The 16,324-nt window shown below is 47.2% G+C and overlaps 1 protein-coding gene across 2 annotated transcripts in view; it reads right to left on the reverse strand.

Annotated features, from left to right (window-relative positions):
• Positions 1-1,359: 1,359 nt before the first annotated feature.
• Positions 1,360-16,324, reverse strand: part of Map3k3 (mitogen-activated protein kinase kinase kinase 3) — an 82,912-nt gene continuing 67,947 nt past the window's right edge. The window contains exons 7-16 of one of the 2 annotated variants that reach the window (XM_052759152.1): positions 14,913-15,046; positions 12,113-12,174; positions 9,714-9,781; positions 9,417-9,509; positions 8,613-8,804; positions 7,822-7,970; positions 6,910-7,041; positions 6,328-6,457; positions 5,672-5,849; positions 1,360-3,979 (exon numbers count right to left, since the gene is read on the reverse strand). In XM_052759152.1, the coding sequence (XP_052615112.1) occupies positions 3,751-3,979; positions 5,672-5,849; positions 6,328-6,457; positions 6,910-7,041; positions 7,822-7,970; positions 8,613-8,804; positions 9,417-9,509; positions 9,714-9,781; positions 12,113-12,174; positions 14,913-15,046 (1,367 nt within the window). In that variant the 3' untranslated portion in view covers positions 1,360-3,750. Of the gene's footprint in view, positions 3,980-5,671; positions 5,850-6,327; positions 6,458-6,909; positions 7,042-7,821; positions 7,971-8,612; positions 8,805-9,416; positions 9,510-9,713; positions 9,782-12,100; positions 12,175-14,912; positions 15,047-16,324 lie in introns of both variants that reach the window. The other variant, XM_052759151.1, reaches the window with a different exon arrangement.

Genomic DNA, 16,324 nt, shown 5'->3' on the forward strand with positions numbered 1-16,324 from the left:
GCCTTTAGTCCCAGCACTCGGGAGGCAGAGGCAGGCGGATCTCTGTGAGTTCGAGGCCAGCCTGGGCTACAGAGTGAGATCCAGGACAGACACCAAAACTACACAGAGAAACCCTGTCTCAAAAAACAAAAACGAACAAAAAACCCTGGAATCCCAATGTACCCTTGGAGTTGTTGAAGAGAAGCCAGGCTCCACCAAACAAACAGGCCTAGAACTCAGACATCTGCCTGCCTGCTTCAGAAATGCTAGGATTCAAGGCCTGCACAACCCCCACACAGCCTCACTGCGGTTCTTCAGAGGTCAACTTACTACACTTGAGTTGAGTGGGGTGAAAGCAGAACCCCTCCGATTTGGCCAAGACCGCCTTTGACTGCCTTTCTGCTAGCTGGTCCCAGTTGTCCAGTTTCCTCCTAGCCCTTTGCCCTAGAAATCTGCGAGGAACGGTGGGAATCCACAGGTGAGCAAGTGCTGCTAAGTCTGAGTGCCGCCACCCTTTTCTTCTCACATCTGTCATCTTCCCGGAGCCTCTTCTGGGAAGTGAGAGGGCACAACTGCCGTGTCGGGTCACTCAGGGACAAACTGCTCTTCTGAGAGCCCTGCACACTGAAGATGACAGCTCACAGCAGAGAACTCCCTCGGCGGAAGTCTCATTTGTCCTGCCCCAGGCCCTACTGTCCTGACTTCTGCAAACCGCCTATGGGACAGATGAATTAGTAAAGACTGCCAGGGAATCAAGCCTCTGGTCCTGCTGGCAGAGGAACGACTGTGGATTGTTCCTTCAGGTGGGCACTTGGGTCTGTGGGGACAAGGATGGTCTCTCACTGCAATTAAGAAGGGGCAGTGGTGGTGCACACCTTTAGTCCCAGCACTGGGGAGGCAGAGGCAGCCGGATCTCTGAGTTCAAGGCCAGCCAGGGCTACACAGTGAAACCGTCTACAAAACAAAACAAACAGTGGCAGGGTTGGGCATAGTGGTGCACGCCTTTAACACCAGCACTCAGAAGGCAGAGGCAGGTGGGTATCTGTGAGCATGAGACCAGCCTGGTCTATACCGACTTCTAGGGCAGCCAGAGCACATAGTGAGACTGTGTCTCAAAAAACAAAAAACAAAAACAAAGGCATGTATTCAGATCAGACAGACCAACAGTGCTGCCTCAGTGGAGCACTAGGGTAAGAGGGAAGGAAAGAGGGACCATCCGGGCTAGCAAGGACGCTTGGCCACGTCACGCAGGACCCCACTTTTGGCAGCTGTTTCAAGTTCTATTTAAGGGGGTCTAGACTTGGCGTGAGGCATCCCACCCCCACCCATCCCATCCCAGTCAAAGTTTCCACCGACCCCCAAAGCATGGTAAGAGGACCCTTCCGATATAAATGATCCCTTTTATTGTAAGTAATGCACTGGCCTGGCTTTGCACTGCAAGCCCTCAGTCAAGGTAGTCAACTAACTATGGCTGCAGGTTCTTCTGCACAATCCACAATTCAGACAGACAGAGCCGGGTGAGTGAGAGGGACAGAGGTGGGCAGCATGCACCTGACCCAGGCCTGGTCCTTCCATGTGGGGCTGGCCAAAGCGGATGAACCCCTGGAATGATGAACGAATGGTGGTACAGCACTTCGCACAGCAGGCCAAGGGCTGCTAGGAGACCATCCTTCAGAACCTCTGGGCCCATCCTAGAGCCCCACGACTTCTCATTTGGATTTATTAATAAGAAAAAAATAAATTAATAGCTTGGTCCTGAGGATGCTGAGCTAGCATGTCCACAGTTTTTGGCACAAAAAAAAGGGGTCTTTTTTCTTTGGAGTGCAGGATTGTTGGCTTACTTTTAAGTTCATTTTAGAAACATTCCCTCTGAGGTAAGATACCCCCTGGGGGGAGGGCTCTGTGAGAGCCTGAACCTGGGACAAGCAGAGTCATCTCCTCTGACATCTTGTCGGCCCACCAAGCTCTGTTTCCTGTTGAGGTCTGGATGGGGATAGGCTAAGGGGTGCTACAGCCATCAGGATGGGGTCATGGAGAGGCCGAGCTGCCTTTTGGCAGCTTTGGTCTAGAAGAGGGGCCAGTCCCCACCCTGGGCAAAGGCTGAGGTGGAAGCAGGACTTTACTCACTGGCTTCAGAGCAGTTAGAGGGTGCCTGACAGACCCCCGAGGGAAAGGAAATAAAACAGAGGGGCCCAGGCCCAATTGGCACCGTGCAACACACATATCTGCAAAACCAGCTGCTTTCAATTTCTGTTCTCTCTTCAGGAGTCCATCACCGGTAACAGTCTAGAATTGATATATATAAAAACCATCAAATATGGATCTGAGATATAAATTAACAAGTACAAGGCCTCACATTACATGATGTGAAAAGGCTAAAAACAGCGATAGAAACTACATTCATAAAAGTGCATCGTCAACATACAACGAAGGCTTTGGCTTGTTCTGTGCCCATGGGGAGAGTGGGCATGGCTGGCAGAGCTGCCTGGCGCTAATCCCCAGCTCCCTAAAGATGCCCATCCCTGGGCACTGGCTTTTTTTTTTCCTTTAATGACAACTCCCAAGAAATGGGAGTTGGGAGGGAGGAGCTGTAGCAATAGGCACATTTGGAGGGGAAGGAAGGGGCTGGAAGAAAGGACCAGCGCCCAGGCTGAGGTAAATATGGCCATCTCTAAGCGGCTTGGAGTCTCCCCAACCCCTGTTGGCATCCTCCCTGGTGGGAGGAACAAGGAATGAGGCTGAGAACACAACTGGGCAAGGCAGGCTAAGGAACAGAGCTGGTTTTGGACATGGTTGGTGGTGGCACAAGGACTTCCCTTTCTACCCATGGGGGCTCAGGCCTGACATGCAGACAACCCGAGACAGCCCCTGGACTTTCCTGAACTGCCCCATGGGCGAGAGCCAGGTGCCCTGACTTGTGTTGCCTACCTTCTCTGCTCCAGTGAGGGAACAGATGCCAGGCCAGAGGCCATCCCATCAGCTCTTCCCAGTCTAGCCCAAGGCCCAAGCCCACATGGGTCTCCAGAGCTCAGAGGGCAAAGTCTCCAGTTTAGAAACTGGGAACAGCATAAGAGTGACTCCAACTTGTAAAACAGACAATTGCATTGACAAGACTGGGCCTCCCCCATTATTGGAGGCAGCTCCATTTCTCAGGCCCTGATTATGGGGGCAGCCTCCTCCTTCCCAGAATAAGGCAGCATAACATTTGCTTCGTTCATCTTTGGTAAGACAGGACTGGCAAAGCACACCTGGAGGCTCTAAGTCAGAGCAGCCCACACCTCTACCTTCTGATGGCTGGGGGATGCTGGGCTTTACCTCAGGCTTGAGTGGGCTCATGCAGCCCAGAGACACTCTGGTAGTCTCCAAACATTGGGAGGAGAATCAAAGTAACACTCTGAATGAAATAACACTATTCATATCCTTGAGTAAGTCCTGTGCCCCAGTCCCTCCTGGCTTCAGTGCTGACCGAAGTGTTAGGACCCACTGAGGCCATGGCTGTCTTGCACACTGTTCCCAGCCCCTTCCCTTCCGCATTGTGCTTAGGATGTTGGAGCTCTTGGGTCTTACAGGCTGGGGTTCCCAGTCTTGATGCCACAGCTATCCCATCCAGGCTTTGAGTCCCAGTGACAGAGGGGCACAGACAAACAATGGCTGGACCCAAGCTCCGCTGTCCTTAGCCTTGCCTGGAAGCAGCAGCAACTTCACTGAGCCCGACAGCAGCCCCTTGCCTGCTCAGCAGCTGGCAGCTGGCAGCAGCATGGCCTTGAGAGCTCAGTACACGAGCTGTGCAAAGTGGTGTGTGAGCAGTTCCTCAGCCGAGGGTCTCTGACGAGCCTCCACAAAAATGCGCCTCAGGAAGTCCCTGCCATGTTCTGAGATGTGAGAAGGCAGCTGAGGATTGGTAGGCTGGGTGGCAATCTTGAAAATGGCAGCCATAGCTTCATACTCTGCCCAAGGTGGTTTCTCTGTCAACATCTCCACTACAGTACAGCCCAGGCTCCTAGAAGAGAGAACCTTGTCACCTGTCAGCCAGCTTCAGGCTCTCAGCCACCCTACCAGCTGTGAGGGAAGGAGGTATCTTTCTCAGGTCACAATGAAGGGCAAACAGACCAAGCTAAGGGTACTTACTGAGACTGGGAAAGAGTACCGACAGACTCCAAGAGAACTAGATTAGTTTCCTGTTGGTGTTGCTAGCTCCTACTTCCTTCCTTTTCCAGCTTCTGGGGGACGGCTACATTTCTTCCTGTCTGTCTTTCTCATGTGAGACACTGAACCCAAGGCCTTGTGTGTATTTAGCATATTCAATATTATTAAGTGCCAGGTGGTGGTGGTGTACACCTTTAATCCCAGCACCCAGGAGGCAGAGGCAGGCAGATCTTTGTTGAGTTCGAGGCCAGTCTGGTTTATGAAGTGAGTTCCAGGACAGCCAGGGATACACAGAGAAACCCTGTCTCAAAACACACACACACACACACACACACACACACACACACACACACACACACACACACAATTATTAAGCAATAGCTACCCCAAGCTCACTTGCATCTCTTAGCTTCTGGTCCCTCACTCCTTGACTGTCCTTTGCCACATTTCCCACTACCCACTCTGACCTGCTTTTCTAAGGATCTCATCATTACCCCAGGCCCACCCAGATAACTCAGGATAATGTCTCATAGTTACAGAAGCCCTGCTGCCATATAGGTTACGTTTATAGGTTTTAGTAGTTAGGATTTAGACATTTTTGGAGGACAACCCATGATAACTTTCCAAGGAGAGAGAAGTTCTTGTAACTCTTGGGTCCTTTCTGAGGATAGACATAAAAGTTAAGTAAATCAAATGCAAACTGTTTGGGTACAAGAAGAGCTGAGTCTACTCTGATTTAGAGACTGCTGTGTGTGTGTGTGTGTGTGTGTGTGTGTGTGTGTGTGTGTGTGTGTGTGTGTGTATGTGACATGCATCTGAGTGTGTCTGTATTGTGTATGCAGAAGCCAGAGCAGGACAAGTGTCTCTTCCGCTTTACCACGCTGAGACAGTGTCTCCCGCTGAAATGGAAGCTTGCTTTTGCAGTGAGACTGCTGCTGGCCAGAGAGCTCTCGGGATCCACCTGTGTCTGCCTACCAATGCTGGAGTTACAGGCACGAGGAACCATGCCTAGCTTCTCCTGTGAGAGCTAGGACTTGAACTCAGGTCCTTACACTTGTACACCAAGTGTTCTTAACCATCATCCCATCCTCCGTAGCCCCAGAACCTGCTTTGTTTTGTTTTTGTTTTTGTTTTTTGAGAAATGGTTTCATTATGTTCCTGGTTGGCTTGGAACTCACTCTGCAGACCAGGCTGGTCTTGAACTCCCAGATATCCACCTACCTCTGCCTCCCCAGTGCTGGCATTAAAGGTGCCACAACATCCAGCCCAAACCCTGCTTCTTAAAGAAGTTCAGCAAATATGAAAGATTTTGACCCCCATGGCCTAAGTCCTTAGCAATAACCCTTTGTTGTTTGGGATCAAAATTCATTCCATTTACACCTGCCCCACCCCCATACCCCGAATCTAAGCCTTGGGTGCAACAAGCCAGCAAGAATAGGTCCTCAGTCCCTCTTTCTCATACTGTCAAGTCCACAAGTTCATAGCTGATTCAGAGAATCTTCAGCTCAGGCAGGGAGATAGGTTCCCGGGACACCCCGGTGCTCACCACACGTCTGCCTTTCTTCCGTAGCCCTCGCCGCTGATGACTTCAGGGCTCATCCAGTAGGGTGTGCCAGTGACAGAGCGCATGCCTGTCCCTGACATGCAGATGGTCTGCAGGCGTTTGCTGGCCCCAAAATCCCCAAGCTTCACATTCCCAGCTGAGTCTCGGAGGATATTGGCTCCTAAGGCACGAAAGGGCAGAGGCACAACTTTGGACCCTCTTATATTTTTCTTTTATCTCCCCTTCCAGGTGACTGAAGGCCAGTGGGAAGGCTAGGGCCACCACTGACTTAGGTATAAGCTGCACAGAGGCCTCACAGTATAAAAGAGATCACCCCCATAGTCAACATTTGCATTTTAGGGTATTTTCTCCACACTTCTCAACCAATTTTTACACCTATCTCTAATTAAGGAAGTAATTGGGGTCTTATTTTTCAGAAAGCTCAGAGCAGTTAAGTTAGTGATTAGTAGCCTTGAACCTAGGCCTCACTATGGAGGCCTAACTGGCCTGGAACTCACTATGTTGATCAGGCTGGCTCTAACTCACAGCGATCTGCTTGTCTTTGCCTCCCTTCCAAGCACTAGGATTAAAGGTGTGCACCACTATGTCTGGCTGAACCTAGGTCTTGATGGCTCTGCCACAGCTTTACCTCTACTCACCCTTGATGTCCCGATGCACAATCATGTTGCTATGCAGGTATGACATGCCCTCCAGGATCTGCCGGGTATACTTGCGGGTCACACTCTCTGTCAGAGCTCCATAGGCCTTCAACTGGTCTTTTACAGAGCCCTAATAGACCACAAGGAGTCAAGAGAGTCCCCTCAGGGGCTAGCTTATGAGCAGAGACAAGGTTATTTGCAGTCCCCCGTACTGTAGCAAAGTGGCGGTTCATCCGAGTCTCGTTTGCATGGATGGGCCACTTTGGCAGGAGCTGTCAGACAGCTTAGGCCCTTACCTCAAGCAAGCAGGACTCAAGACCAGGCTGGAGACCCTCTGCTCCAGGCAGAGACTGTGCTTACTTGAACCAGCCCCCCAGGACCCTCAAGTTAGATAGAACCTGGGACGTTTCTCATCTCACACCCTCTCTGGAGCCCAAAGCAGGGCCCTCTTGACATCAAACCCTGCCATCACTGCACATGGTTTCTCAGAACCGTCTCAGGCCAGGCCCAGGTCAAGGGTGACCCACCCGCACAGCTACTAGCCCTCTGGTGTGAATCCCACATGCACCCAAGGGCACATACCCCTGGCATATACTCCATGAAGATGGTGAGGATCTTCTCCGCGCGGTCCCGCAGGCAGCCATAGTACTGCACAATGCGTTCATGCTGCAAGTTCTTCAGCAACTGGATCTCACACTCCAGAGCACTCACCTCCTGGAGAGGGACCACCGGTCACCTGGCTACTCAGGGCCCAGTTCTGCCCACCTGGATCAGCTTTTCTTGCCCTAGTCTATGATTCATAGGGGTCTTCTTTGGGAACTTCAGCTGGAGAACAGCAAACTCTCCCCATGTCTGGCCCTTGGCCACAATGCTGGGTGGCCCTTGGGATGTACCATTCCTTACCCAGAGGGAGGCAAACAGGAAGGAGGGCTACAAAAGCCTGCTTAAAGTAACTATTGGTCTGTTCAAATGAGGTATAGACTATGAGACTCCTACTTCCAAAGGAACAAATGGTGAGCTCCATAGCTTCCTCCTGGGTCAAGGCTCTGTCTGGGGAATGGGTCCAAAGAGTGCCCTTTGGGAAATTGGTCATTATCTCAGTTTAGGTTGCTAGGACTTTAGCATGGATGCAGTTCTTTTCCTAGGGGATCCACATACTTTGGGATGTTAGCCCATTCACCCCTTGGCTAGGGCTAAGATGAACAGCAAGAAAGCTTGGGAGGAAGTTATGGGAAGTAACTTGTATCACCTTAGGAAAGTACTCAATAGGTGTTTTGGCTAGAGGGAGGGGCTGTGGGGAAGTTCTGAGAAGCAGAGGACTGGTAAAATGGGTTTCTGTGCTGATCAAACAACTTTACTTTCAAAGCTCCTAACATGCTTTTTATCTATTCTTTGTTTTTGAGACGGGGCCTTGGTGTGTAACACATGCTGGCCTTGAACTCACTATAAACTCAAGCTGGCCTCAAGCATTCGTGTGTGTGGGGAAGGCCATACCTTGCTTGTCTCAGGACTATCTGGGTCAAACTGGACCTGCTTAGAAGCAAGTTCACGTCCTGTGTCCACATCATAGCACAAATAGACCCTACCAAAGGCACCTTGACCCAGGAGCTTCCCCCGACGCCAATTGACTGGAGCGCTAGGAGCTATAGAGAAGAGCAAGAGAGAGCATTAGATCATGAACTTTCTGCACTTGGAGCCTCCTGTCCTACCAACAACCACAGAACCCTGCTCAGATCCTCCTTGTACCCGCACCATCCACCCCTTCCTTGTCTGGCAGCCCGAGGCCTTGGTCAACAGGACCTCAAGGACAGTTCTGAGAAGCAGAGGACTGGTAAAATGGGTTTCTGTGCTGATCAAACAACTTTACTTTCAAAGCTCCTAACATGATTTTTATCTATTCTTTGTTTTTGAGACGGGGCCTTGGTGTGTAACACATGCTGGCCTTGAACTCACTATGAAACTCAAGCTGGCCTCAAGCATTCGACCGTCCTGCCTCAGCCTCCTGAGTGCTGAGATTACAGGTAGACACCATCATGCCTAGCTTGCTCCTAAAGAAGTGAATGTGGCGAGGACTGAGAGTGTACGCTTTAGCTTAAACACGGGAAAACTGAAGACCAGGAAGAAGAAATGGCTTCTCCATTCTAGGGTGTGGTGCCTCCTCCAAAACTGCTCTGACCAGAGCAGCCTGTCACTGAGACTAGGGGCCACAGAGGCACAGCTGAGCTCTCATCCCTGAAGCTTGTCTCAGCACCCATAGCACTCTCCTAGTCAGGGACACTACTCACATTTGGTTGGCACACTCCTCTCCTGCACAGAGAGGGCATTCTCGCTGTCTGCACTCCGCAGGCGCCCACGGGGGTCCAGGTATTGCACAGGTACACCCATGTTCTCGCCATTTGTGCTCAAGGAGCGACTCGAGGGCACCAGAGTGAATAGGTTGCCTTGATGCCGCCGTATTCGGGGAAATGTTCTTCTGCCTAAAAAAGTGCAGGAATAAGGACAGAGCAAGTCAGATCCCTGGCCACAAACCCAGATGTGCAAAGGAGATAGCAGTGACAACCAGCTCAGGTGCATCCCACCTCACTCATGCCAGAAAGGCTGCTGTCCCAGCTCCCAAAGAATCAAGACAAAAGCATTGATTAGGAAGTTGTCTGGTTAAAGAAGCCCTGAACACAGGGAAGGATAAGACTGATATCACCTCAGGCCCAGCAAAAAGGCAAACCACAGCTCGTGTGTTCTGTTTAGCATCCTACTCCTGATCCTTCTGCCACAGCTTTAGTTCATCTGCTGCTGTGGCAGCAAATGGCATTAGAGAGGTGCACCCTGGAATATATGTGTACTCAAAGGACAGCATTCCAGTGGCAGCAACGTCATCTACCGACAACCCCCCATATCTGGTTAGTCCCCTATCTCTTTCGCCCTCAAGCCTTGGGCACAGTGCCTCAGGAATAAGGGAAAACGCAGAGGTGGGAGAACCTGGTTTCCTTTCCACCAACCCCTAAACCCTCCTTTGGTGATTTTTTTTTTCCAGGCAAAAGTTTGGTGGTCTTTCACTAGCCAACCAGCAGGGGACAGTGTAGAGCACTCACCATCGTTGTAGTCTTTGTGGTGTACAGACACATGGTAGCGCCTGGGATAGGTTCCACCTTTGACTCCTTTATCACAGAGCTGCGTCTCCCGATCTGAGGAAGACAGGGGAATTACTAGACTGTGAGTGAGTCAATATGGATGAGTCACTGAAGCTCCTAGGCTCCTGAGACTTTAGAGTAGCAGTTCCAGGAAAATTACCATACAGTTTTGGCTTCCCAATTTAGAGGCATCTGTGGTCCCAACGAGACACTCTTCCCCAACTCTTGCAGTACCTACCTAGACTCTGTGGAACTTACCCGAACATTCCTTTCTGTTGTCTGGGAAGCTCCTAGCTCGGGACATTTGTGATTTCCTGAAGGATGGGCTGGAAAAAAACGAAAAACTACAAAATAAACTTCGGTGCACATCTGGAATGGCCCAGAGAGCAGAAGGAAGAGTATCTAAGTGCTCAGAGAGGGAGAGGAGGAGGGAGGCTACGCTGCCTGGAGCCTGGTCTCTGGTGCTCACCACCCCGCTGCACTAGCCTGAGGCCAAACAGGAGCAAAAACTACCTATTCTATGGATTCCACGCTGGCTATTCATCCCCTTTCCATTCTTGGCCTTTTTCCTATCTCTATACCATGTGAAGAGATGCAAAAACCAAGCCAAACAACAAACCAACTTGGCCTAGGCAGTAATAATGAAAAAACTGTAAAGAATGCATTCTTTTCTTTTTATTTATTTATTTTTCTGTTTTTGTTTTGTTTTTTTGAGACAGGGTTTCTCTGTGTAGCCTTGGCTGTCCTGGAACCCACTCTATAGACCAGGCTGGCTTCGAACTCAGAGATCCACCTGCCTCTGCTGAATGCTGAGATTAAAGGTGTATGCCACCACTGCCTGACAAAAATGCTTTCTTATTTTACATAGTGAGCTTTTCCTCATTTAATCCTCATACCTCTGTAAGGTAGGACACATAATAAAAGTAATAGCAGGTACCAGTTACTGAGCAGCTGCTGTGTTATTACTAGTCTTCAGTGATCACCTGCAGGTTAAAAATAAGACTCCTTTTTTTGTGTGTGCCCACGGACACAGGTGGGAAACAAAAGAGTCAACCTCAAGACCCGGTAGCTACTCCAGTCTGTTTCTGTTACCAGGACCCCCTCCCCATTTAGACTACCATCTCATTTCAGAGATGGGCAAACCAAGAAGCTAAGAGGGAAGTAGCTACCTTTTCAACATCCAGTTAAATCTGAATGGACCTTTGACATGCAAGCACCTTGTGTGTGCACACACATGTATTATGTGGATGTATGTGTGCTGAAATTTTGTATCTTTCCTAATTGTTCTCCCTCTTATTTTTAGAGGCAGAGGTTCTCACTGAACCTTGAACTTTCAGATTCAGCTAGACTGGCTGGCTAGTGAGCCTCGGTTATCCTCCTGTCTCTACCTTCCCAGCACTGAGATTACAGATGTGCAGTGCTGTACCCAGCTGTTTCACGTGCTTGAACAGCAAGCACTTTACTAACCAAGCCATCTCCCTAGTCCTCCCAAGCATCTTTTGAGGGGGTCACAGGTCAGAAACTCTCAAGACAGTTTTGGAGAGCTGCCCCTACTTTCAAACAACTAGACTACCATCCTCCCTTGACCCCACAAAGTTTCAGATAGTCCAAAACTTCAGTCAGTCTCTGTTCTAGCTGAGTGAGACCTTGGCCAGTTGTAGCATCTCCTGCCGTATTTACTGATACCTTTTTGTTCCAATTGGAGAGCAAGTCCCAAAGAAACCTATGTACTAATAACTATGTAAGTATTCTGTCATGTCTAGAAGAAAATGGTGATTAGTCGCAAGATCAGTACCCTCATCAACTGATCACACAAGGAAGGGAGGAAGGGAGGGAGGAAGGAAGGAAGGAAGGAAGGGAGGAAGGGAGGAAGGAAGTTAGTTAGTTATTCCTGTTTCCTAGCCCCAGACTATTCCCCAACCCCCAATAAAAGGAGTTCTTAGACATAAAGAGGCGAAGGCCTCCTCCAAACACCGTCACAAGACAGGTTATGGCACACAGGAAACTGAGGCAGGAAGACTGTGAGTTCCAGACCACATATCTAGTGAGAACTTATCTCAACAAAACAAAGCAAAATAACACAACACGCCCTCAACACCACTAGGTAAAGCACACAGTTGTTTGGTATATAAAAATAGCACTGACTTCTAAGAGTGTAAGAACAAATATTCTACATCAAGAGATAAGAGTTAAGTTAGGCAATCTGGATATTCTGTTTTCTAATTATTCTAAGCTAGCTTCTTATTTAACCAGAAACATTTAGAGAAAGAAAAGACAGAACTGACAGACCAACCTATGGGTGAGATTGAATTTTTCTTCCAAATTTCAATAAGCAATTGCTTCTCAATCCAAATCACAGTAATGATGTGGGAAAAAAGGTAGGCAGACTATAGCATGTGTAAAGTCAAAAGACAGAGCACAGGGGACACCACAGCAAACAGTTCTTCTAAGCTATTATTAAGTTCATTTTATTGTGCACCCAAACATTCTCGGAGTGTCTGGGAAGTTGAAGGCCTCTCAAAAAGCACACTGTTTTAATCCTGGGCCTATGGCTGTATCAGAGACATAGACTAGTCAATTCTACTCCTAAAACCTTTCTGAAAATGCCTACTTATTAGGCCCCCAAACCACCCACACCGCCATACCTGTCTGCTGACCTGTCCAAGGATTGGCAGCTTCCTGATAAAGAATTTTCAGCACTGCTCAAGGGATCCAGCATCTGTAAGGCAAGCCACACAATCAAACTACAGTTTCTACTCAAATCCCAGCCAGCTGACCCAGGCAGAGCTGGCAAATGGTCCTTTTTGTCAAAATATGGACGTGTCTTTGTTTCCCCATGTAGTGGAAGAAGGGTATAAGGTACCATTCTCTCCCTTAGTTTGAAAGGCAAGCTTCTAGGATGAAGGAAAATGTTTGGCTGGCATCCCTAGGAACTCTGCCAATAGAGCAAAGCAGAGACACTGCTTTTCTTGTTGGCATTTTCTTGGCCCATCAACATTACTGCCTGGCACTTGAAATGGTATTGCCCTGCAGAAGTTTCCAGTGGAGTCTGGGTGGGAACTTAATGTTTCTGTTTATACTCTATAATTCATAATTTACAAAGACAGGCATTATCTCATTTCACAGAGGAACACTGCAGACCAAGAAAGGTTAGGAGACATATTTCTAAACTCATAAAACTATGAGTAAACAGCTGGTGCTAAAAAACAAACTCCCAGTTCCTGGCTCTAAAGCAGAGGTAAGAGATATCTATGTAAATTAAAATATTTTTCTAGCTTCAAGTCAAAAGCATTAACAAAAACCCTTCATAATAGACGTTTTTTCCTAACCTAAAGGCTTCATTTTTTTTTCTCCTGACAGAGGAGTGGTAAGGATGGGAGCACAGCCTTCAAATTCAAAATACAGTCATCTCTCTATGCATGGGGATTGGCTCCAGGATTCCTGCTGACACCAGAGTCCATTATATAAGGTAATACAGGGCTGGAGAGATGGCTCAGAGGTTAAGAGCACCAACTGCTCTTCCAGAGGTCCTGAGTTCAATTCCCAGCACCCACATGGTGGCTCACAAACATTTGTAATGAGATCTGGCACCCTCTTCTGTATACATAATAAGTAAATTACTCTTTAAAAAAAAAGATAATACAGTATTTGTAGGTAAACTACACATACATCTTCTGGTACACTTTACATCATCTTGATATGTAATAATATAATGTAAATGCTGTGCAAAGTTGTTAAATTATATTGTTTAGGGAATGACAAAAAAGGGAAGTCTGTACATGGCCAATATAGATGGATGGTCAGTATTTTCTGACCGGGAAAGAAATCTGCAGCTGAAGGCAGTTAAGGTTACTGCTCTAAATATGAAATCCCCTGGGAAGTGGGAGCACAGAAAGAAGAAGAGTGTAAAGGGCTTCCTGCAGCCTATATAGTTTTGAATAATGAAAGTTACAGGAATCAGCTTCCTGTAAAACCCTATATAGGCTGGTATTAAATTGTGTGTCGGGGGCGGAAAGGGGGCTGGAGAGAAGGCTCAGAGGTTAAGAGCACTGACTGCTCTTCCAGAGGTCGTGTTCAATTCCCAGCAACCACATGGTGGCTCACAACCATTTGTAATGAGACCTGGTGCCCTCTTCTGGCCTGCAAGCATACACGCAGACAGAATACTGTATACATAAGAAATAAATAAATCTTAAAAAAAAATTGTGTGTGTGCATGTGCATGCACATATGAGTGCAGGAGCCCATTGAGTCCAGAAGAGACGCCAGATCCCCTGTACCTGAAATTATAGGCAGTTGTGAGCTACCCAGTATAGGTGATAGGAACCAAACTTGGGTCTTCTACAAGAGCAGCAAGGACTTTTAACTGCTATGCCATCTTTCCAGCCCACCTCCATGTTAAAGATTTAACTTTTTATTTTTGTTCATGTGTTCATGTATATATGTGTGTGGGGACAGATGCAAATACCCATGGAGGTCAGAAGACAGTGTCAGACCTCCTACAGCTGGAATTACAGGCAGTCGTGAGACACGCTGCCTGACATGCTGGTAATCAAATGCAATTCCCTGAGCCATCTTTCTAGCCTTCTGTTGGCTATTTTATCTGTTAAAAATTTTCTCTTTGTAAGTCAAATTCCAGAAACTTGAAGAACTTAGTTCTTTAAGAGAGATTGATAATAAGGAACTGCAAACAGCTTCTAGAATTTGAGAGAATCCTTGAACAATCTCTAGCAAAGAAAAGGGGCCACAATCCTACCAAACACAAGGAACTAAACTGTGCTAAGAACTCTAAGCTCAGGATGGAAATGCAGTTGGAGAGGACCTTGACTGTAGCACTGTGAGACCATGAGAAAAACAAACAAACAAACCAGTTAAGTCATCTCTGGACTCCCCATCTAAAGACACTAAAACAATAAAGGTATATGTTTTAAGACAAAATTTGTGACAATTTGTTATGTAACAATAGATAACTAATTCATCTATTAGCAAAATCATGTTATTTTACCAGTCCTACAGTCTAATTCACCCCCCCCCCCCCCCCCCCCCCCCCCCCCCCCCGTTTCATCAAGAAATAGAAAAACTAGTGTATAGCCAATGAAAAACAATCTGTCAGTTCAGGCTTGTTCATAGTTAAAAATGCTGAATGAGAATAGGTCATTGTAAGAAGTCCACAAACAGTACATACAGTGGTGTTTTGCAAGGGGCCTAATGAGAGGCCACAAAGAGGAATACTGGTAAGTGTTCACCTAACACTAGCAAAGATAAGAAATTTAGATCTCATCTTTAAAAAGAACTGACCTTTGGTCCCTCAAAGGAATAACCCATCTTGGGGCAGGATTGGTTTTCAAAAAAGTGGTATGGGCATCAATCAAATTCCTTGGGTCTGTAATGTATCACTGAGAGTCCTCATCACAGTCTTGGTCTGAACAGGTCAGCACATCCTGGCCCCCATACTCACACACTGCTCGCTGGTCTCTGGGATGAATTCGCCTTCACTGTTGATGCTCGTATAGGACCCCTGCCGGGCAATGTGCTGTTGTCGCTCAGGTACATAACCAGGTGGAGGAGAACTTCGGCCAGGGTTCTGGGAGCCTAGAGCACACAAAGAATACCCTTCAACAATGGAGCCAACATGTGGCACAAGAGGAGCGCAGCCAGCTAGAAGACTGGGCCTGAGAGATCAGGGATGTAACTCAGATGGTCATGGCACAACAGCCGGCATCTTCAGCTTGAGGAAGCAAACATCCCTTCCTTATAAAGTAACTTTCAGAGATGGAACAGTACTAGAACATATATAACTAAGAACCTTGACACAAAACATCAATCAGAACTATGTGACATAAGTTGGAAGTTAGCCAGCTTTTAAAAAATGTTCTTAGGACCCTGAGATAGCTCAGCAAGTGAGGGTGCTTGTCACTAAGGCTGACAGCTTGAGTTCATTCCCCAGGATCCACATGATAGAAGGAGAGGACTCCTACACGTTGTCCTCTAACCTCCACACATGCTGTGGCATGCTGGTGCACATGTGTGTACACACACAAAAATAATATAAAAAATTTTAATGTTCTTATATATTATTCCTAATGTCACTTCTCTTGATAATGTCACATCTTCCTCTTTCTCTCGTTTGGGCACCAATGCCATTTCCTCCTATCCAAGGAAGAACCTAGGAAAATGATCAATTCAATCCTAGATACATAAAATGGGGAAATATACCGCAAGAATACAAGCAGATGCCTGAAACCCTAAACAATATCAAACCCAATGCATATATATCTATGACAAAAGTTTAATGTATAAATTATGTAAGAGATTAACAATAACTAGCTTGGCATGATGGTGCACTCCTAAAAATCCCAGGACTCAGGAGATAGGAGCAGGGAAATTGAGCTCCAGACTAGCATAAGCTACATACCAAGACCCTTCAAAAACAAAAAAAGACCAAAAAAAAAAAAAAAACCCAAAAAAACAAAAAACTAACAACAAAACCCCACAAGGGCTAGGAATGTAGCTCAGTGGAAGAACACTTGCCTAGCATATGGAAGGCCCTGGGTTTGATCCCCAGCACTACACATTGCAAAAACAAACAACAAAAACTCAAACTAATAATATAGAACAATTATAACAAAATACTGCAATAACATTACCAGCATCACTACTCTTTAGAACCATTAGGTCAAAAATGGGTTACTTGAATGCAAGCACTAATAATGCAATATAATCTGTTAATTGGGATAGCCACTAAGTGACAAATGGCCCAGCTACAAATATATCATGGATACATTGGACAAAGGTATGATTCATATTCCAGGTAGAATGGTATAAGATTTTATCATGATACTTAGAGTAAAGGACAATTTAAAACTTATT

This window comes from Peromyscus californicus, unplaced genomic scaffold (assembly GCF_007827085.1).
Source record: "Peromyscus californicus insignis strain IS unplaced genomic scaffold, ASM782708v3 Scaffold_3__1_contigs__length_106647218, whole genome shotgun sequence".
Classification (NCBI taxonomy): Eukaryota; Metazoa; Chordata; class Mammalia; order Rodentia; family Cricetidae; genus Peromyscus; species Peromyscus californicus.